At 40.0% G+C, this 18,253-nt stretch overlaps 1 protein-coding gene across 4 annotated transcripts in view; it reads left to right on the forward strand.

Moving 5' to 3' along the window:
• The window catches only part of NR1I2 (nuclear receptor subfamily 1 group I member 2), a 52,951-nt gene that overhangs the window by 21,604 nt on the left and 13,094 nt on the right, over window positions 1-18,253 (forward strand). For 3 of the 4 annotated variants that reach the window (XM_053564178.1, XM_053564179.1, XM_053564180.1), the window contains exon 2: window positions 17,570-17,785. In XM_053564178.1, the coding sequence (XP_053420153.1) occupies window positions 17,768-17,785 (18 nt within the window). In that variant the 5' untranslated portion in view covers window positions 17,570-17,767. Of the gene's footprint in view, window positions 1-17,569; window positions 17,786-18,253 lie in introns of those variants that run through there. The other variant, XM_053564181.1, reaches the window with a different exon arrangement.

Genomic DNA, 18,253 nt, shown 5'->3' on the forward strand with positions numbered 1-18,253 from the left:
GAGTAAATATTTGTGTATGGTGTGAGCTAAGAGTTTAAATTAATCTTCTTACATGTGAATATCTAATTTTCCCAGCACCAGTTATTAAAAGGTTATTCTTTCCTCCACTGAGTTGCCTTGCATGTTTGTCAGAGATCAGTTGATAACAGTAAGAGTTTATTTCTTGAATCTCAATGCTGATCCATCAACCTCTATATCTATCTTTATACAATTACCACATTATCTTGGATATTGATGCTTTGTACTGTGCTTTAAAATAAAGTATAAGCCCTTCAACTTTGTTCTCTTTCAACATTATTTTGGCTATTCTGGGTCTTTTCCTTTCCATAGTTTGCAATTCTCCTTTGAAACTTTCTTTGCCTTCATCTCTTTTGTCCATATTATCTTCTATTTATTTGTCATTAATCATAATTACTTTTAACTTTTTGCTAACTTCAATATTTGGATTCTGTAGGGGCCTGCTTCTTTTGTTGTCTATTTTATCTCTTGAGGGTTGGTTACATTTTCCTTCCCCATTCCCATGTTTAGTAATTTTCATTGTTAGTGAAACATTGTTAATGAATCACAGAATTGAAGATATTTCCAAATAGTGCCTTCCACCAGAGGGCGTTTCCACCTATGCCTTCATTTCAATTTAATTTAGGATTAAGTTGGGTCTGGGATGTGTTGTAGTTTTAGTGAGACTCATTTCACATCTTCTTTGTCCTTGTTCTTTGGTCATGGTCTTCTTTGTCTTTGGATTGAGGGCTTGAATGGTCTGTTTCCTTAATGAAAGATCGCAAGAGATTTAGCACTACCTTTTATAGGTTTTTAGCTGATATCTTTAGCATCCTGACCCATACAGCTTCAAATCTTGCAATTGTCTGACAGAGAGAGAGTGCCCATGTTTTTGAGGCAGACTTCTCTGCTAGATTGAGGGAGAGGTCACAGTGCTTTTTAGAAGCTTCCAACCCAGTTCTGCACATCTTAGACTTTAGCACATAACTCCTAGGGAAAGTCGGATACTTTCTGGATAGTTTCTGATCTTTCATTCCAGTCTCACACAAACACTAAACATTCATTCACATTTCTCTTTCCCAGAGGAGAGGAACGTTTCTTTGCTGGGGCAATACTGATCCTTCACCCATGTCTGGAATCAGTGAATGTTCCCAAGGAGGAGATAGAGGTCATCTCATATCTCAAGGGCTCTCCCCTCTCTGAAATTTTAGCTTGTGCAGACAGTTGTTGCTATTATAGCTTTTCCATGTCTTTGAAAAAGATGATCTTTTTGTGATGAATCAACTTTTTTCTAGGAGTTATAACAAGAACATCTGCATGATGTGACCACAGCATTCTACCTGGAAGCAAAACTCTCACTGGATTATTTAAAATCAAATTCCAGATATCATATAATTTTATCTAGAAATACTTCAATTTATACAGATATATAGGAGAGGGTTGCCAGAGGCTCTATTTAAAAAATATAACCACAGAGAGATTAAAGATGGCAGCCGAGTAACAGCTTCCCTGCAACTGGGAACAGTGAGTCTGGGGAAACAAGACTCCAGGCATCTCTGGCTGGTGGGATCTGCCTATAATCATCCCTTTGAGGATACAGGGAGCCAGCAAGGGACTGCTGGACCCCAAGAGGAGGACAAAAACAGTGGAAAACTGGCAAGTGGTTGCATGTGTTTGATGGACCTAACCACGCCGGCAACCGTAAGTACAAGCAACAATGAGACTACAAACCGGAAAGGCCTTACCTGTGAACTGTTTTGGTGTTCTTGGAGTTGGCACTCAGTTGAACTGCCTTGGGGAGAGCTTGAGCAGGAGTGTGGAGAACTTTGGGCATTGTCTGGGGCCCCAGACTGAGCCACTGAGCTGGGCACAGGAAGCCATTGTGAAATAACTGCCCCGGCAAGCTCTGCCCTCAGGGTCTCAGAGCAAGGATTGGGCGGGTCAAAGTAACCTACTGACTGAGCAGCCTAAAGGCGGGGACTGAGCTGCCTTACAGCCTTAATCCTTAGGGGCAGAGGGAGATGGTTTTGGCACACTGGAGCCTTGGGCTGTTGCCCTGGGTAGAGTGCCGTGACGTCACAGCTCATAGCAACCTCAAACTCCTGGGCTTGGCGCCACACAGACCTCCATAAGAGCTGTGCAGCGACCCCCGACCAGTGATTGCGGGAGCCACGCAACCCTGCATCCTCCCTCTTGTGTCCTCCTAGCTTCCACACTAGCCTGTTCATCTGGACAGGGACTTTGGTAGCTGCATGCCCTTTGGAGCCCTCCCTGCCTCTGCGCAGAGCTCTTCTCCTGGCCAGAGACTGTTGGAGCCATGGGCTCTCTGTGTCAAAGTCACTGGGCGCCTGGCACTCCCAGAACCATGCGCACCACCCCCAGCCCTGTTGCTGGATCCAGGTGTGTCACAAAACAGAGCTGCTTCCACAACCAGAACTCCCTAGCTAGAGCAGCCCCAGAGGAACTACACAGGGTCACTCCCTACAAACATCCAGCAACAGTAGAGTGATCCCGCTGGGGTCTAATCTTGGAGAGACACTTCCCCAACTCTGAGGACAGCCAGAGGCAATGGTGAAAAACAATCATGTGGCAAAATCAACAGAAAAACTCTGGCAATATGAATAATCAGAGTAGATCAACTCCCCCAAGGATCAATGGGGCAGAAACAGCACAAGACCCCATGCACAAACAAATAGCTGAGATGTCAGAAATTGAATTCAGGATCTGGATAGCAAATAAGATCGAATTAGAATTCCAAAAGTTATCTCAAGAATTCAATGGATTCAAAGACCAAATGACCAAAGATTTTGACACATTGAGACAAGAAGTTGCATCCCTCAAAGATCTGAGAAGCACAGTAGAATCCCTCAGTAACAGAATGGAGCAAGCAGAAGAAAGGATTTCTGACATTGAAGACAAAGCTTTCGAACGCTCCCAAACCCTCAAAGAAGAAGAGAAATGGAGAGCAAAAACAGACCACTCTCTCAGAGAGCTCTCGGATAATTTGAAGAAAACCAATATTCATCTTATAGGGATCCCCGAAAGTGATGAAATGGCTTCACAAGGCACAGAGTCTGTTCTCCATGAGATTATGAAGGAAAACTTTCCAGACATGCCAAGAGATTCCGAAATTCAGATAGCAAACAGTTTCAGAACTCCAGCACGACTCAACCCAAATAAGACATCCCCCAGACACATCATAATCAATTTCACCAAAGTTAATATGAAGGAGAAAATTCTGAAAGCTGCCAGACGAAAGAAAACCATTACCTACAAGGGGAAGAATATCAGAATAACTGCAGATCTCTCTGCTGAAACCTTTCAAGCTAGAAGAGGATGGTCATCGACTCTTAATCTCCTAAAACAAAATAACCCAGGATCCTGTGCCCAGCTAAACTGAGCTTCATTTATGACGGAGAAATTAAATACTTCAACGACATTTCAAGACACGAATTACCAGAACCTCTGGGATACTGAAAAGGCAGTCCTAAGAGGGAAATTTATAGTACTGCAAGCCTTCCTCAAGAAAACGGAAAGAGAGGAAGTCAATAACTTAATGGAACATCTCAAGCAACAGGAGAAAGAAGAACACTTCAATCCCAAACGCAGAAGAAGAAAAGAAATAACCAAAATCAGAGCAGAATTAAATGAAATTGAAAACAAAAGAATTATACAACAGATCAATAAATCCAAAAGCTGGTTTTTTGAAAAGATCAATAAAATAGATAAACCTTTGGCCAACCTAACCAGGAAAAAAAAGAGTAAAATCTCTAATTTCATCAATCAGAAATGGTAATGATGAAATAACAACAGACCCCTCAGAAATTCAAAAAATCCTTAACGAATACTACAAGAAACTCTACTCTCACAAATATGAAAATCTAAAAGAAATCGGCCAATACCTGGAAGCACGCCACCTACTAAGATTTAGCCGGAACGAAGTGGAAATGTTGAACAGTCCTATATCAAGTTCTGAAATAGCATCAACTATACAAAATCTCCCTAAAAAGAAAAGCCCAGGACCAGATGACTTTACGTCAGAATTCTACCAAACATTTAAAGAATAACTAGTACCTATACTACTAAACCTCTTCCAAAATATAGAAAAAGAAGGAATATTACCCAGCACGTTCTACCAAGCAAACATCACCTTGATCCCCAAACCAGGAAAAGACCCAACAAGAAAAGAAAATTATAGACCAATATCACTAATGAATATAGAGGCTAAAATACTCAATAAGATCCTAACAAACAGAATCCAAAAACACATCAAAAAAATTATACACCACGACCAAGTGAGATTTATCCCAGTGTCTCAAGGCTGGCTCGATATACATAAATCTATAAATGTAATTCAGCACATAAACAAACTAAAAAATAAAGACGATATGATTCTCTCAATTGACACAGAAAAAGCTTTTGATAATATTCAGTATCCCTTCATGATCAGAACACTTAAGAAAATTGGTATACGGGCGGTGCCTGTGGCTCAACGGGTAGGGCGCCGGTCCCATATGCCGGAGGTGGCGGGTTCAAGCCCAGCCCCGGCCAAAAATAAAAAAAAAAAAAAAAAAAAAAAGAAAATTGGTATAGAAGGGACATTTCTTAAACTCATAGAGGCCATCTACAGCAAACCCACAGCCGATATCGTACTGAATGGAGTTGAATTGAAATCATTTCCACTCAGATCAGGAACCAGGCAAGGTTGCCCATTGTCTCCATTGCTCTTTAACATTGTAATGGAAGTTTTAGCCATTGCAATTAGGGAAGAAAAGGCAATCAAGGGTATCCACATAGGGTCAGAAGAGATCAAACTTTCACTCTTCACAGATGATATGATTGTATATCTGGAAAACACTAGGGATTCTATTACAAAACTTTTAGAAGTGATCAAGGAATATAGCAATGTCTCAGGCTACAAAATCAACACCTATAAATCTGTAGCCTTTATATATACCAACAATAACCAAGCCAAACAAACAGTCAGGACTGTATTCCTTTCACAGTAGTGCCAAAGAAGATGAACTATTTGGGAGTATACCTAACAAAGGACGTGAAAGATCTCTACAAAGAGAACTATGAAACTCTAAGAAAAGAAATAGCCGAAAATGTTAACAGATGGAAAAACATACCATGCTCATGGCTGGGAAGAATCAACATTGTTAAAATGTCCATACTGCCCAAAGCAATATATAATTTTAATGCAATTCCTATCAAAGCTCCATTGTCATACTTTAAAGATCTTGAAAAAATAATACTTCGTTTTATATGGAATCAGAAAAAACCTCGAATAGCTAAAACATTACTGAGCAATAAAAACAAAGCAGGAGGAATCATGCTGCCAGACCTGAGACTGTACTATAAATCAATAGTGATCAAAACAGCATGGTACTGGCACAAAAACAGAGAAGTAGATGTCTGGAACAGAATAGAGAATCAAGAGATGAATCCAGCTACTTACTGTTATTTGATCTTTGACAAGCCAATTAAAAACATTCAGTGGGGAAAAGATTCCCTATTTAACAAATGGTGCTGGGTGAACTGGCTGGCAACCTGTAGAAGATTGAAACTGGACCCACACATTTCACCATTAACTAAGATAGACTCTCACTGGATAAAAGATTTAAACTTAAGGCATAAAACTATAAAAATACTTGAAGAAAGTGCAGGGAAAACTCTTAAAGGAATCGGCCTGGGTGAATATTTTATGAGGAGGACTCCCCAGGCAATTGAAGCACTATCAAAAATACACTACTGAGACCTGATCAAACTAAAAAGCTTCTGCACAGCCAAGAACATAGTGAGCAAAGCAAGCAAACAGCCCTCAGAATGGGAGAAAATATTTGCAGGTTATACCTCCAATAAAGGTCTAATAACTAGAATCCACAGAGAACTCAAATTTATTAGCAAGAAAAGAACACGTGATCCCATTTCAGGGTGGGCAAAGGACTTAAAGAGAAACTTCTCTAAAGAAGACCTACGCAAAATCTACAAACACATGAAAAAAAGCTCATCATCCTTAATCATCAGAGAAATGCAAATCAAGACTACTCTGAGATTTCACCTAACCCCAGTAAGAGTAGCCTGCATAACAAAATCCCAAAACCAGAAATGTTGGCGTGGATGTGGAGGAAAGGGCACACTTCTACACTGCTGGTGGGAATGCACACTAATACGTTCCTTCTGGAAGGATGTTTGGAGAATACTTAGAGACCTAAAAATAGATCTGCCATTCGATCCTATAATTCCTTTACTAGGTTTATACCCAGAAGACCAAAAGTCACAATATAACAAAAACATCTGTACCAGAATGTTTATTGCAGCCCAATTCATAATTGCTAAGTCCTGGAAGAAGCCCAAGTGCCCATCGACCCACGAATGGACTAGCAAATGGTGGTACGTGTATACCATGGAATATTATGCAGCCTTAAAGAAAGATGGAGTCTTTACCTCTTTCATGTTTACGTGGATGGAGCTGGAACATATTCTTCTTAGCAAAGTATCTCAGGAATGGAAGAAAACGTATCCAATGTACTCAGCCCTACTATGAAGCTAAATCATAGCTTTCACGTGAAGGCTCTAACCCAACTAAAGCACAAGACTATGGGGAAAGGGCCAAGGAAGGGGAAGGGAGGGGGGAGGTTGTGTTGGAGGGAGGGTAATGGGTGGGGCCACATCTATGGTGTGTCTTAGAATGGGTACAGGTGATTGCAGTAATATACAGAGCTATGATTTAACAATAAAAAAAATAAATAAATATAACCACAATTTAAAAAATTGTTGATCATGCCTTAATATAATTTAAATCTCAATGTACTAATTTCTAACTGGCTCTTAAATGACTTTGCTGACTTGTCTGAGTCAGGATCCAGACAAACTCCACTCATCGCTGTTGGATATTATCCATAAGAATTCTGCCACCCCATTTTTCTTCTTGTCATTTGTCAGGGAAATTTTTTCTCTTGTCTCGTAAAAATTTTCACTTCTGTATTTGATTGATTATATTTCCAAAGAATCATTTAATGCTTCTCTATACCAAGAATTTTTAAAATATGCTAGTTAGAACCAAAAGCTTGATTTAATTCACATTGGATTCCTTGGTCTAGAGTAATTTGTAAGCGGTACTGGGTTCACATCATCACATCAGAGGATACAATGTCTGTGTCTGTCTCTTCAGATGTTTGTTGATGTGATAGCTGAAAAGGATAGATTATTGCTACTTATATGTATTTTTTGATTATTCAAAAGGTGGAGCATTTTCTTATATGTAAATACTTGCATTTCATTTTATCATAAATTGTCTGACCATCCTTTTGACTGTCACGTTTGCTATAAACGTTTCCTTCAGCTTTATGTGACCTCTCATTTCCATTGTTGTTGTTTTTGATGGACAATTTTTAATTTTTTATGTGTTTGAATGCATCACTTATAATATCTACCATCACTTTTTATGTCAAAAATATGTCTTCCTTCATACATAGAAATTCATGGATGTTTTGTTTAGTGTTTCATTGTTTTTGTTTATTTTGTCTTGTACATTTAGTTCTCCTGAAATTTATTGTGGTAAGTGTGTGAGGTTAAGATTTATATAGATTTTTTTTTCTCCAAATAAAAGACTATTTCAGAACCAAGAATTGAATACTTCTCATCTCTTCATTGATTTTTGATGATTGACTCATTACGTGTTAAATTATCACAAAATTTCTTTTATTGACATTTTTCTCTATTTTATTTCAATTTTTTTTAACAGCAACAATGACTTTACAGTTTGATAGAACAATTCCTCTGCAGTCCTGTCCTTCTTCTTCTTTCACAGTTAGATATTTTTGCCTATTTCCCTCCCTAATAAAGACCTGCTTTTTCTGAGATATAAAAGAAAATAAAATTTTATTAGAATTACATCAATCTGGGTGGCGCCTGTGGCTCAGCGGGTAGGGCGCCGGTCCCATATGCCGGAGGTGGCGGGTTCAAACCCAGCCCCGGCCAAATTAAAAAAAAAAAAAAAAAAAAAAAAGAATTACATCAATCTATAAATTAATTTGGGAAAGGTGGACATCCTTACAATATTAAATCCTTTTCTTTCTTTTTTTTTTTTTTTTAGAGACAGAGTCTTACTCTGTCGCCCTTGGTACAGTGCCGTGGCATCACAGCTCATGGCAACCTCCAGCTCTTGGGCTTAGGTGATTCTCTTGCCTCAGCCTCCTGAGTAGCTGGGACTACAGGCGCCCGCCACAACGCCCGGCTATTTTTTGTTACAGTTTGGTTAGGGCTGGGTTCCAACCTGCCACCCTCAGTATATGGGGCCTGTGCCCTAGTCACTGAGCCACAGGTGCCACCTTACAATACTAAATCTTAAGTATCTCATTCCATTTATATCCTTCAAAGTTTTATGGTTTTGTTTTATTTTCCTCTTATGCATTTCTTATTTATATTCCCAGGGATTGGTTTTTGCTCCTATTTTCTATGGCTGTATATGTGTATTATGATAATTTATTGATGGTATAAAGAGAAACTACTGATTTTCACGCATTTATTCTGTATTCCGTAGTTGGGGTATAGGGTCTGGTTCCCCAACCCAGCAGGCCTGGTTTTATTACTCTGCAGAACTACCAAGATAAACAGAGGAGCTGCTTGAATAGAAAGTAAAAGTGGGCAGAAACGCACACTAAACAGAAGCAGATAGCGCAGTGTGAATAGAAAGCAGAAGTAACTTTGCACAGGTTTTAGTATAACAAAGAGAAAATTTATTTAAGAGAAAGCCGGCTTGGTGCCTGTGGCTCAGGTGGCTAAGGTGCCAGCCACATACATCTGAGCTGGCAGGTTTGAATACAGCCTGGCCCACCAAACAACCAAAAAAAAAAAAAAAAAAAAATAGCCGGGCGTTGTGGTGGGCGCCTGTGCCTCAGCTACTTGGGAGGCGGAGGCAAGAGAATCGCTTGAGCCCAGGAGTTGGAGGTTGCTGTGAGCTGAGATGCCATGATGCCACGGCACTCTACCCAGGGGGACAATTTGAGTCTCTGTCTCAAAAAATAAAAAAACAATGGAAAGCCTAGTGCATTTGCCTTTAAAGAGATAGAAGTGGGTCCCTCCCACCACTGAGGAGAGACAGACACAAGGGCAGTGTAAAAGTGTAATTATCCTCTTTCTCTCCCTTTGAAATTGTTTGTGTAGATCTTTCACTGGTCTCTTTGCATCTCCAGGCTTGTTTGTGCTTTTCTGTTGGTCATTGATTACCTCATACACACATTCTCTTCCTTTTTTTTTGGTGAAAATTCCCAAATGCTGATCTAACTGTTGATTTTTACCAATATTTGGGGTCTTTGTGATGTACAGTGTTTACCCTATGTCCAAATACAGAAACTGTGTTTTGTGCAGGATGTGCTTGATCTATTGAGTCACAGGGTTCTGACAATGTTTCTTCGGCACCTCCAGACTTCCTTATTCAGCAGGAGAGCCTTTCCTCCCCGGAAAGGAGAGCCTCTCTCCCTGGCAGCCCCATCCTCTGTTCCTTCTCACTACAAATTTATTGCACACTAAGTAATTTGCGGAGTTTTCAGGTGGTTTTCTTAGAGTTTCTAAGTAATATTAATTATGCTTGCTTTATAAGAGTTAGTAAGTTTTATCTTATTTTTTGTCTTGTGTCTTGTACTAGGGAACCCTTTCAATGATTAGCAAAACTAGTACAGCGGATATTTTATTTTCCTCTTGATTTATTGAAGATAAATCTTCATAAAGTATGTTGTTAGCTACTGGTAAGACAGATTGTCTTTATTACATCAGAAGGAATCATTCTATTTTTGGCCTTTACAAGTTTTTTGTTTCTTGCTTGTACCGTTTGTTTGTTTGTTTTTTTATTGTTGGGGATTCATTGTGGGTACAATAAGCCAGATTACACTGATTGCAATTGTTAGGTAAAGTCCCTCTTGCAATCATGTCTTGCCCCCATAAAGTGTGACACACACCAAGGCCCCACCCCACTCCCTCCATCCCTCTTTCTGCTTCCCTCCACCATAACCTTAATTGTCAGGTGAGTATGGAAGTCACCACCCCTGGTTTGCGGGGCTGGAGCTCTGATGACTGGACTAGGGCACCCATCTGTACCTCTTGGTGTTTAAAAAAGGGTTTTTTTTTTTTGTTGTTGTTTTTTGTTTCATTTAGTTTCAATTGGGAAAGATATGGTATATTGTTATCAGTATCTGGCACAGAGATAGGAACAAAAACATTCCATGGATAGGAAAAGCACAGCTGCCTCTCCCTTTGGGGTTCCCTCCAGGCCTCTGAACACAAATTTTCTCCATGCTACCTAGGTTACATTTTCAATGAGTTGATCCCTAATATTCCCCTCCAAATATGGCAAAAAAGCTATCTATGTTGAACCCTAATTTGTTCTATTAAGAAAGTTCATTGCTCTTCCTTTACTTCAAACATATTTAATGACATTAATTAAATGTGGCTAAAAGGTTCAGAATTTACAAACCACATCAGCCTGGTAAGGCTACACACCACATAAACATAGTGCCGAGTCTTCAGCAATCCTAACTGACTTGGGGTTGAGGGACCCTCCTAAATGTGTAGCCCTCTTTGAAGGTCATTTGTGACTAGGCCAAAGCCGGTTTTAGCAAAAAGAGCAGATGATGAGAAACAAACAAAAGCCCCCAACATAAATACTGATTAAAATACAAAGACTGAGAATCACTGAATCCACCTAACCAGTAGCACCAGCCCCAGGAAAACTGCAGGGTCTTTTTGGACATTTGGTCACCTGCTTACACTGATTGCAATTGTTAGGTAAAGTCCCTCTTGCAATCATGTCTTGCCCCCATAAAGTGTGACACACACCAAGGCCCCACCCCACTCCCTCCATCCCTCTTTCTGCTTCCCTCCACCATAACCTTAATTGTCAGGTGAGTATGGAAGTCACTCACTTCCATACTCAGCCACTTAGAAAGCCAAGGGAATACAGAGGAAGCCTCTCTGCAATTGGCCATGCTCATCTCTGACTGTGAAAGGGAGAAGGACCTGCAGCCTTCAGAGGGTACAGGATAAGATGCCTCTGGGTGTGGCCTGATTGACAGCGAAGTTCCTTAGTCCTTCCTTCTATAACCAGAATTGAGATGGCAAGAAAAGAGCTGAGGATCTTTGGGAATCACTTCCTGCCCAGGAAGGAAGCACTACATCAGAGGAGTTGTAGGGAAATGCTTGCTGGCAGTCTTGGAAAGCATGAAGGTTTAACAAACGGATCCAGTTTATCCATTTGAAAATAAATCTTGTGAAGGGTGCAGCACAATGTTGAATTAAGATCCAGGTTTTGGAGTCAGACTGATCTGAGTCCAAATTCTTCCTCTACCTTTTACTTGCTAAGCAATGTCAAAGAATCACCCACAGGAGGATGGGGGTGTGTGTGCTAAGGGCAGCCTGATAGTGCTTGTATTAGTTCAATGAGTTTAGTTACATGGAGACACTAAATTCATTGGTTATTCATTCATTCATTGAATAACTGAGTTATAGTCTTTCTTGCTGAGAAAACAATCTCAGTTTTGGTATTGGATTTTATAATCAATTATTTTTGCAAAGGCCTGACTTAAAATGTGTTTTACTTTCTCTGAATGTAAAAGCCAACCATTGCAGCCCTCTTGCAGCTAGATTTCACAGATTACTATGCATAGTGAGAAGCAGGTGCAGCGCTCAGAGGCAAACACAGCTGTATTCAATTAAAAGTACACCTCTAATTGGTCTCATTAAATTCACATGAAAGAGACACATGGTTGGCACATACCAGACACCTAGTAACTGCCATTTTTCTGTCTACAGGGCACCATTCTGGAAGGAAGATTAGTATAAGAGCTGCATAGAAGCAGTAAAGGACTATTTCTTTCTTTCTTCTTTTTTAAGTTCATGATCGGGCATGGTGGCTCATGCCTGTAATCCTAGCACTCTGGGAAGCCAAGGTGGGTGGATTTCCCTAGCTCAGGAGTTCAAGAACAGCCTGAGCAAGAGTGAGACCCTGTCTCTAAAAATAGCCAGGTGTTGTGGTGGGTGCCTGTAGTCCCAGAGGCTGAGGCAAGAGAATCACTTAAGCCCAAGAGTTTGAGGTTGCTGTGAGTTATGACACTATGGCACTCTACCAGGGCAACAAAGTGAGACTCTGTCTCAAAAAAAAAAAAAAAAATCAGATTAATATAAAGATGCATGTGATTAGTTTACATTGTTTGCATATGTTAGGAAAAGTCTGAGTTGTATTTGAGTCCTTCACCCAGGAGGTTTGCCATATACCCCTACATTATACCTGTTAGATGGGACCTTATTAAACCCCTTTTCCCACTCTCCTCCCCTGTTCTTAAATTTTTTTTTTTTTTTTTTGAGACAGAGTTTCACTTTGTCGCCCTCGGAAGAGTGCCACAGTGTCACAGCTCACAGCAACTGTTCTTGAATTTAATTGTGTATTTCCTCTAATGTGGGCCTGTAGTTGTTCATTTACTAGTTTCAAATTAGTGTTGAGTACACGGGATACTTATTTTTCCATTCTTGAGATACTTTACTAAGGAGAATGTTTTTCAACTCCATCCAAGTAAATATAAAAGATACAAAGTCTCCGTCTTTTTATGGCTAAATAATAGTCCATGGTCCTCATATACTACAGTCTGTTAATCCATTCATTGGTTGATGAACATTGGGGTTGTTTCCACTTCTTTGTGATTGTGAATTGGGCTGCTATAAATCTTTGAGTCCAAATGTCTTTATGGTAAATGATTTTACGTGAGTAGATACCTAGTATGGGATTGCAGGATCAAATGGAAGGTCTTCTTTTAGTTCTTTGAGGATTCTCCATACTTCTTTCCAAAAAGGCCGTATTAGTTTGCAATCCCACCAACAGTGCACAAGTGTTCCCTTCTCTCTGCACCCTCACCGACATCTGCAGCTTTGAGACTCTGTGACGTGGGCTATTCTCACTGGTGTTAAGTGTTATCTCAAGGTGGTGTTGATTTGCATTTCTCTGGTACTTGGGCATAATGAACATGGGTTTTTGGCCATCCTTCTGTCTTCTTGGGAGAAGGTTCTATTCATGTCTCTTGCCTGGGTTAAGAGTTGTTTGCTCTTTCCTTGTTGATTTGCTTGAATTTTCTGTAGATTCTGGTTATTAGCTCTTTGTCAGATTTGCAACAAATGGATATCTTTGTGTCTGGAAGGGTGTCTATTTGCTTTGTCTATGGTGTCGTCTTTAGCTGTGCAGAAGCCTTTAAGCTTGATCAGGTCCCATTTGCTTATTTTTGATGTTGCTGCAATTGCCAGTGGGGGGTCTTCTTCATAAAATATTTCCCCAGGCCTCTATCATCAAGAGCTTTCCCCATGCTTTCTTCTAGAATTTTAATTGTTTCATGTCTTTGAGATAAATCTTTTATCCAGCATGGGTCAATTTTTGCAAGTGGTGAGAGATGCAGGTACAGTTTCAGTCTTTTACATGTGGCTAGTCAGTTCTCCCTCCCAGTACCATTTATTAATATTCTCTTCCCCAGTGTATGCTTTTGTTTGATTTATCAAAGATCAGATGGTGACTTGAGGCCGGTTTCATCTGTAGGTTTTCCATTCAGTTCCATATATCTATATCTCTATTTTAGTGTCAATACCATACTGCTTTGATCACTATGGACTTGTAGTATAACCTGAAGTCTGGTAACATGATGCCACCAGATTTGTTTTTATTCTTTAGAATTGCATTGGCTATTTGGAGTTTCTTCTGGTTCCATATGAAACAAAGAGCTATTTTTTCAAGTTCTTCAAAGCATGACATCACTGTTATAATGGGGATTGCATTAAATCCATAAATCACTTTGGGGAGTGTAGATATTTTAACCACATTGATTATTCCCAGTCATGAGCTTGGTTTGTTCTTCCATTTGTAAATAACTTCAGCTATTTCTTTTCATAGGGTTTCATAGTTCTCTCTGTAGAGATCTTTCACATTCTTTGTTATGTATATTTCAAAGTATTTAATTTTCTTTGAAGCTACTGTGAATGGAATTGTGTCTTTGATTTGAATCTTGGCTTGACTATTGTTGGTGTATGTGAAGGCCACTGATTTGTGGACATTGATTTTATATCCCAAGATTCTACTGTATTTCTTGATCACTCCTAGGAGTCTCATGGTTGAATTGCTGGGGTTTTATAAGATCAAATCATCAGCAAAGAGCAAAAGTTTGACCTCCTCTGTCACCATTTGGATACCCTTGACATCCTTCTCTTGCCTGATTGCATTGACTAGGAGTTCTAGCACTATGTGGAATAGTAGTGCAATAATGGGCATCTTTCTCTCGTTCCAGTTTTAAGTGGAAATACTTTCAGTTTTACCCCATTCAGTAGGATGTTAGCTAATTCAGAACTATTTCTAACAAAATTCTAGGTCTTCTGTTTCCATCATCTCTTGCTGTGTAACAAATCTCTAAACTTACTGGATTAAACCAATCACCATTTTTTTTTTTTTTCTGACACGACTTTTCTGTGTTGACTGAACTCAGCTAGAGAAGAGTTCTACAGCACATGACCTTGGTTAAGGCTGTAGTCATCTGGAGGCTTAATGGGGCTGAGAAGTCCAAGAGGGCTCCATCCCATGTGTGTAGCTTTTGGGGGACAGCTGGGAGGCTGGGGTGGCTGAGTCTTTCTCAACTGTGTGATCTCACATTAGCCAGACATTCTTACATTGTGTCTTTGGGTTTCCCAAAGGGCAAAAGCAGAAACTACCAGGCTTCTTACAGCTTAGACCCAGAATTTTCACTTTCCCACATTCAGATGGAGAAGTCACAGACCATCCCAGATGCATCACAGGAAGGGGCTGCTGTGAATCTTGGGAGGCATGGTTCAGTGAGGGTCATCTTTGGAGAATAGTTTTTGTGGATTCTCTAACTGGGGCTCATCAACATATGAGAGACTGAATTACAGAATGCAGGAGAGTGCTTATTTAATGGTAAAATTAAACAAAGCAAAACAAAAGTCATACAAATACTATGAAGAGAGATTCTGGCATTAATTCTCATATCTCCTTAGTAAGGGATTAGGGAAGGTGTTAATTAGACATGGTTTAAGTGATCTTTTCTCTAGTCCTTTAGTGACATTTCTTTCATCTTGTTCTACATCATCTGTTGAGCTTCTCCTGTGATTCATGTAGTCATATTGCAATTATCACTTCTCTTCTGGGGAATGGCATTTATATTTGTTGATCGTAGAAGCTCCATCTCACTATCTTCTATTGTTCAAAGTTCATAATTTATGTGCAGAATGTTTGTCAACCATCTCCATAGTCCCCAGATGCTACTGCCCCTAGTAGTTTCTGAATGATGCTAAAAACTTACGGAAGATTGTTTTTCTCCAGTGTACACTTTGAAAATAAAATTTTACCTACCTGTGATTCCCTTTGATTTTGGAACACTTTTTGTGTTTGTGAATGGTTAAGGGGTTTTATAAAGGCCCTGAATTTTTGCCAAAAGAATGACCTCCAGGTTATGTAGAACCGAAAAGAGGACCCATACGTAACAGGATATCTGGTACGTAGGAGATGCTTAACACGTTTGTTGAGAAAAATAACATATGTCATGGTAATTGTTAAGAGGAATCAATGAGTGCTATGTTCTGAATGTTTATGTCCACCCTCAATTTATACGATGAAATCCTTACCTTCATAAGGCAATGGCAAGAGGATTGGGACCTTTTAGAGCTGATTAGGTCATAAGGATGAAGTCCTCATGACTAAGTTAGTGCCCTTATACAAAGGACCCCAGAGCTCAATCTAGCTCCTTCCACTATGTGAGGACATAGATGACATGCCATAGATGAACAAGGAAGCAGGCTATTACCAGATATACAATCTGTTGGTACATTAATCTTGGCCTTCTTAGCCTCCAGATCTGTGAGAAGTAAGTATCTGTTGTTTATAAGCCACTTAGCCTGAATGGACTAAGAGGATGAGTTACATTTTGCAAAGGATCTGGAACACTATGAGTTTCAATAGCCATTAGTCACCATTTTGGCATCTGCTCCATCTCCTATTGTTTAATACAAAAATCTGCCCCCAAATATTAATCCTGAACCTTAAATTGCCCCAACCATCTGCTGAAACCATCTTTCTCAGTATTTTTTAATGGGAACACTTAATATACTTAGATTTAACTATCAATATGTTTGGTATTTCTACCATTCATTTTATGTTTTCTATTTATTTCACTCTTCGTTTTTTTTTTTTTAGAAAAAAGTGCCTCGTTTTGGAATTTTTTTCTTTCCATTTTCCCCTCTTTCCATTAGTTTCCAAGTTATGCATTGTTTTCTAGACTTTTAGCGTTTACCATAGACATTTTAACAAGAATACTTTACTACTAAAAATCTAAGTTATTTGCTTTTTCTTTCCTCAACTATATAGAAACTTACAAAAATTTCATTTTGAGGCGGCACCTGTGGCTCAACTACCAACCCAAGAATTCTTTAAATAAAATTCTTGCTTTGAAGTTTTTGTGGACACCCACAGGATACATTTGTCTGCAAGCCTACATGAAGAGAGGATTATGAATTTAAAAATTGGGGGAGATTTCCTCTCATACCTGTTCAGTTCAGGTTTCCAGTCAGCCTGTTTTATTCACAATTTTCTGAAGGGCCAGGGCCAGGGCCAGGGATAGATTAATTTTTTATTTACCCTTACCAGTAAAATCTAAGGCATAATCTGTCATGATACCAGACAGTGAGGATCAAAAAAATAAGGACTAAACAGTTCCAGCTCATGGCAAGGCAGATCTGGATAGAGTCATGATGTTGGAAACAGAAATTTGTGTGCTATAATTTTAGTTTTACTGAATGTTCTATTTTGGTTTTAGAAAAGCAACATCATCTTGTGTGTGTGGTTACCCTTGGTAATAAGCACTTAGAGAGATTTTTGGGGAGAGAAATGAATGGGGCACCCTTGATTTCTACTCACCATCCTCAGTGCACATTCCAAGTAGAATTTCAGTTATGCTCACATGGTGGAAGTTGTCTGGGGAGGATGTTGTGAGGACAGCTTTATCACCACTTTTTCAATATTCACTTCCATCCTTTCTCTGCCAGGATGTCAACCACCTTCTTGTATCATGATCCTGGCTCCACCCTCATTTTCTCCCCATCTGTTTGGTTGCATAGCTGAAACCTTTTTCTGCCCAGCCTTTCCAGCTCTCTCTGGGAGGTTTAGGCCATACCACACCTGAAGGATCATCTTCCTTGGACCTCCCTGATCCCAGAAATCACCTTGACAAGTCATCTGTTCTACGAGCTGCTCCCTATCTAGGCCTTCGACCAGCTCATGGCCTCCTGACCTTAGTCCACTCAAGTGTGACTTCCATGGTCTAACTCAGACAGTCTTTGCTCTTTTCTTCTCACTTCTCCCTCCCCTCTTACCCTTCTTCCCTGTGTTCTTATTCATATCTTCTACTAAAGGGGTAAGCTCTTGAGTACACAGGCCCAAATGTGAGTGACACACAGAAGGGACAGTGTATTCCTTCTGCAGCCTTAGCACATCACTGTCCAGCCCTTTGATCCCCTGTGGTTTTCTCACTTCTAGTCTCAAAGGCCCAGAAGCAAACCTGGAGGTGAGAGCTGAAGAAAAGAGGAACCATGCTGACCTTGTGCGCTGTGAAGCAGACTCAGTCATTAGAAAGCCCACTGTCGATGCAGACGAGGAAGACGGGAGTCTCCAGATCTGCCGTGTGTGTGGGGATAAGGCCACTGGTTATCACTTCAATGTCATGACATGTGAAGGATGCAAGGGCTTTTTCAGGTGAGTTACCCACCCTCTTTTGCCCCCTTGCCACAATGGACACACTAGGTCATACCTATCTGGGGCCTGCCATTAGCCTCTGGGCCTCAGCTTGGCCTGTCCCCCAGGTCCAGACTTGGGCTGGTGGCCCATCCAAAGGCCTCCTAATTAGTCTCAGGTGAGCCATTAATATCTTAGAGGAGTCTTTCTTTTTCTGGCTTCCTGCTCCATCTGGGAAAGTTCCCCTCCTATTAATGTGTTTTTGAATAAAATGGAAGCTCAGTCAGTGAAAGAGTAAAGAACTTGAAAATCCAAAATGCAAGTATTCAAATCAGTCTTATGAGTTTGCTTTTGTTCATAAAGAATGGCATAAAATAAATTAAAAATATAACAAGCTCACCTAGAAACAGACAAATAGGGAAGACCAAAAAAGTAAGGACAAAAAAGTCCCAGTTCATAGCACAGCAATCCTGGACAGAGGGGCTCATA

This window comes from Nycticebus coucang, chromosome 16 (assembly GCF_027406575.1).
Source record: "Nycticebus coucang isolate mNycCou1 chromosome 16, mNycCou1.pri, whole genome shotgun sequence".
Lineage (NCBI taxonomy): Eukaryota > Metazoa > Chordata > Mammalia > Primates > Lorisidae > Nycticebus > Nycticebus coucang.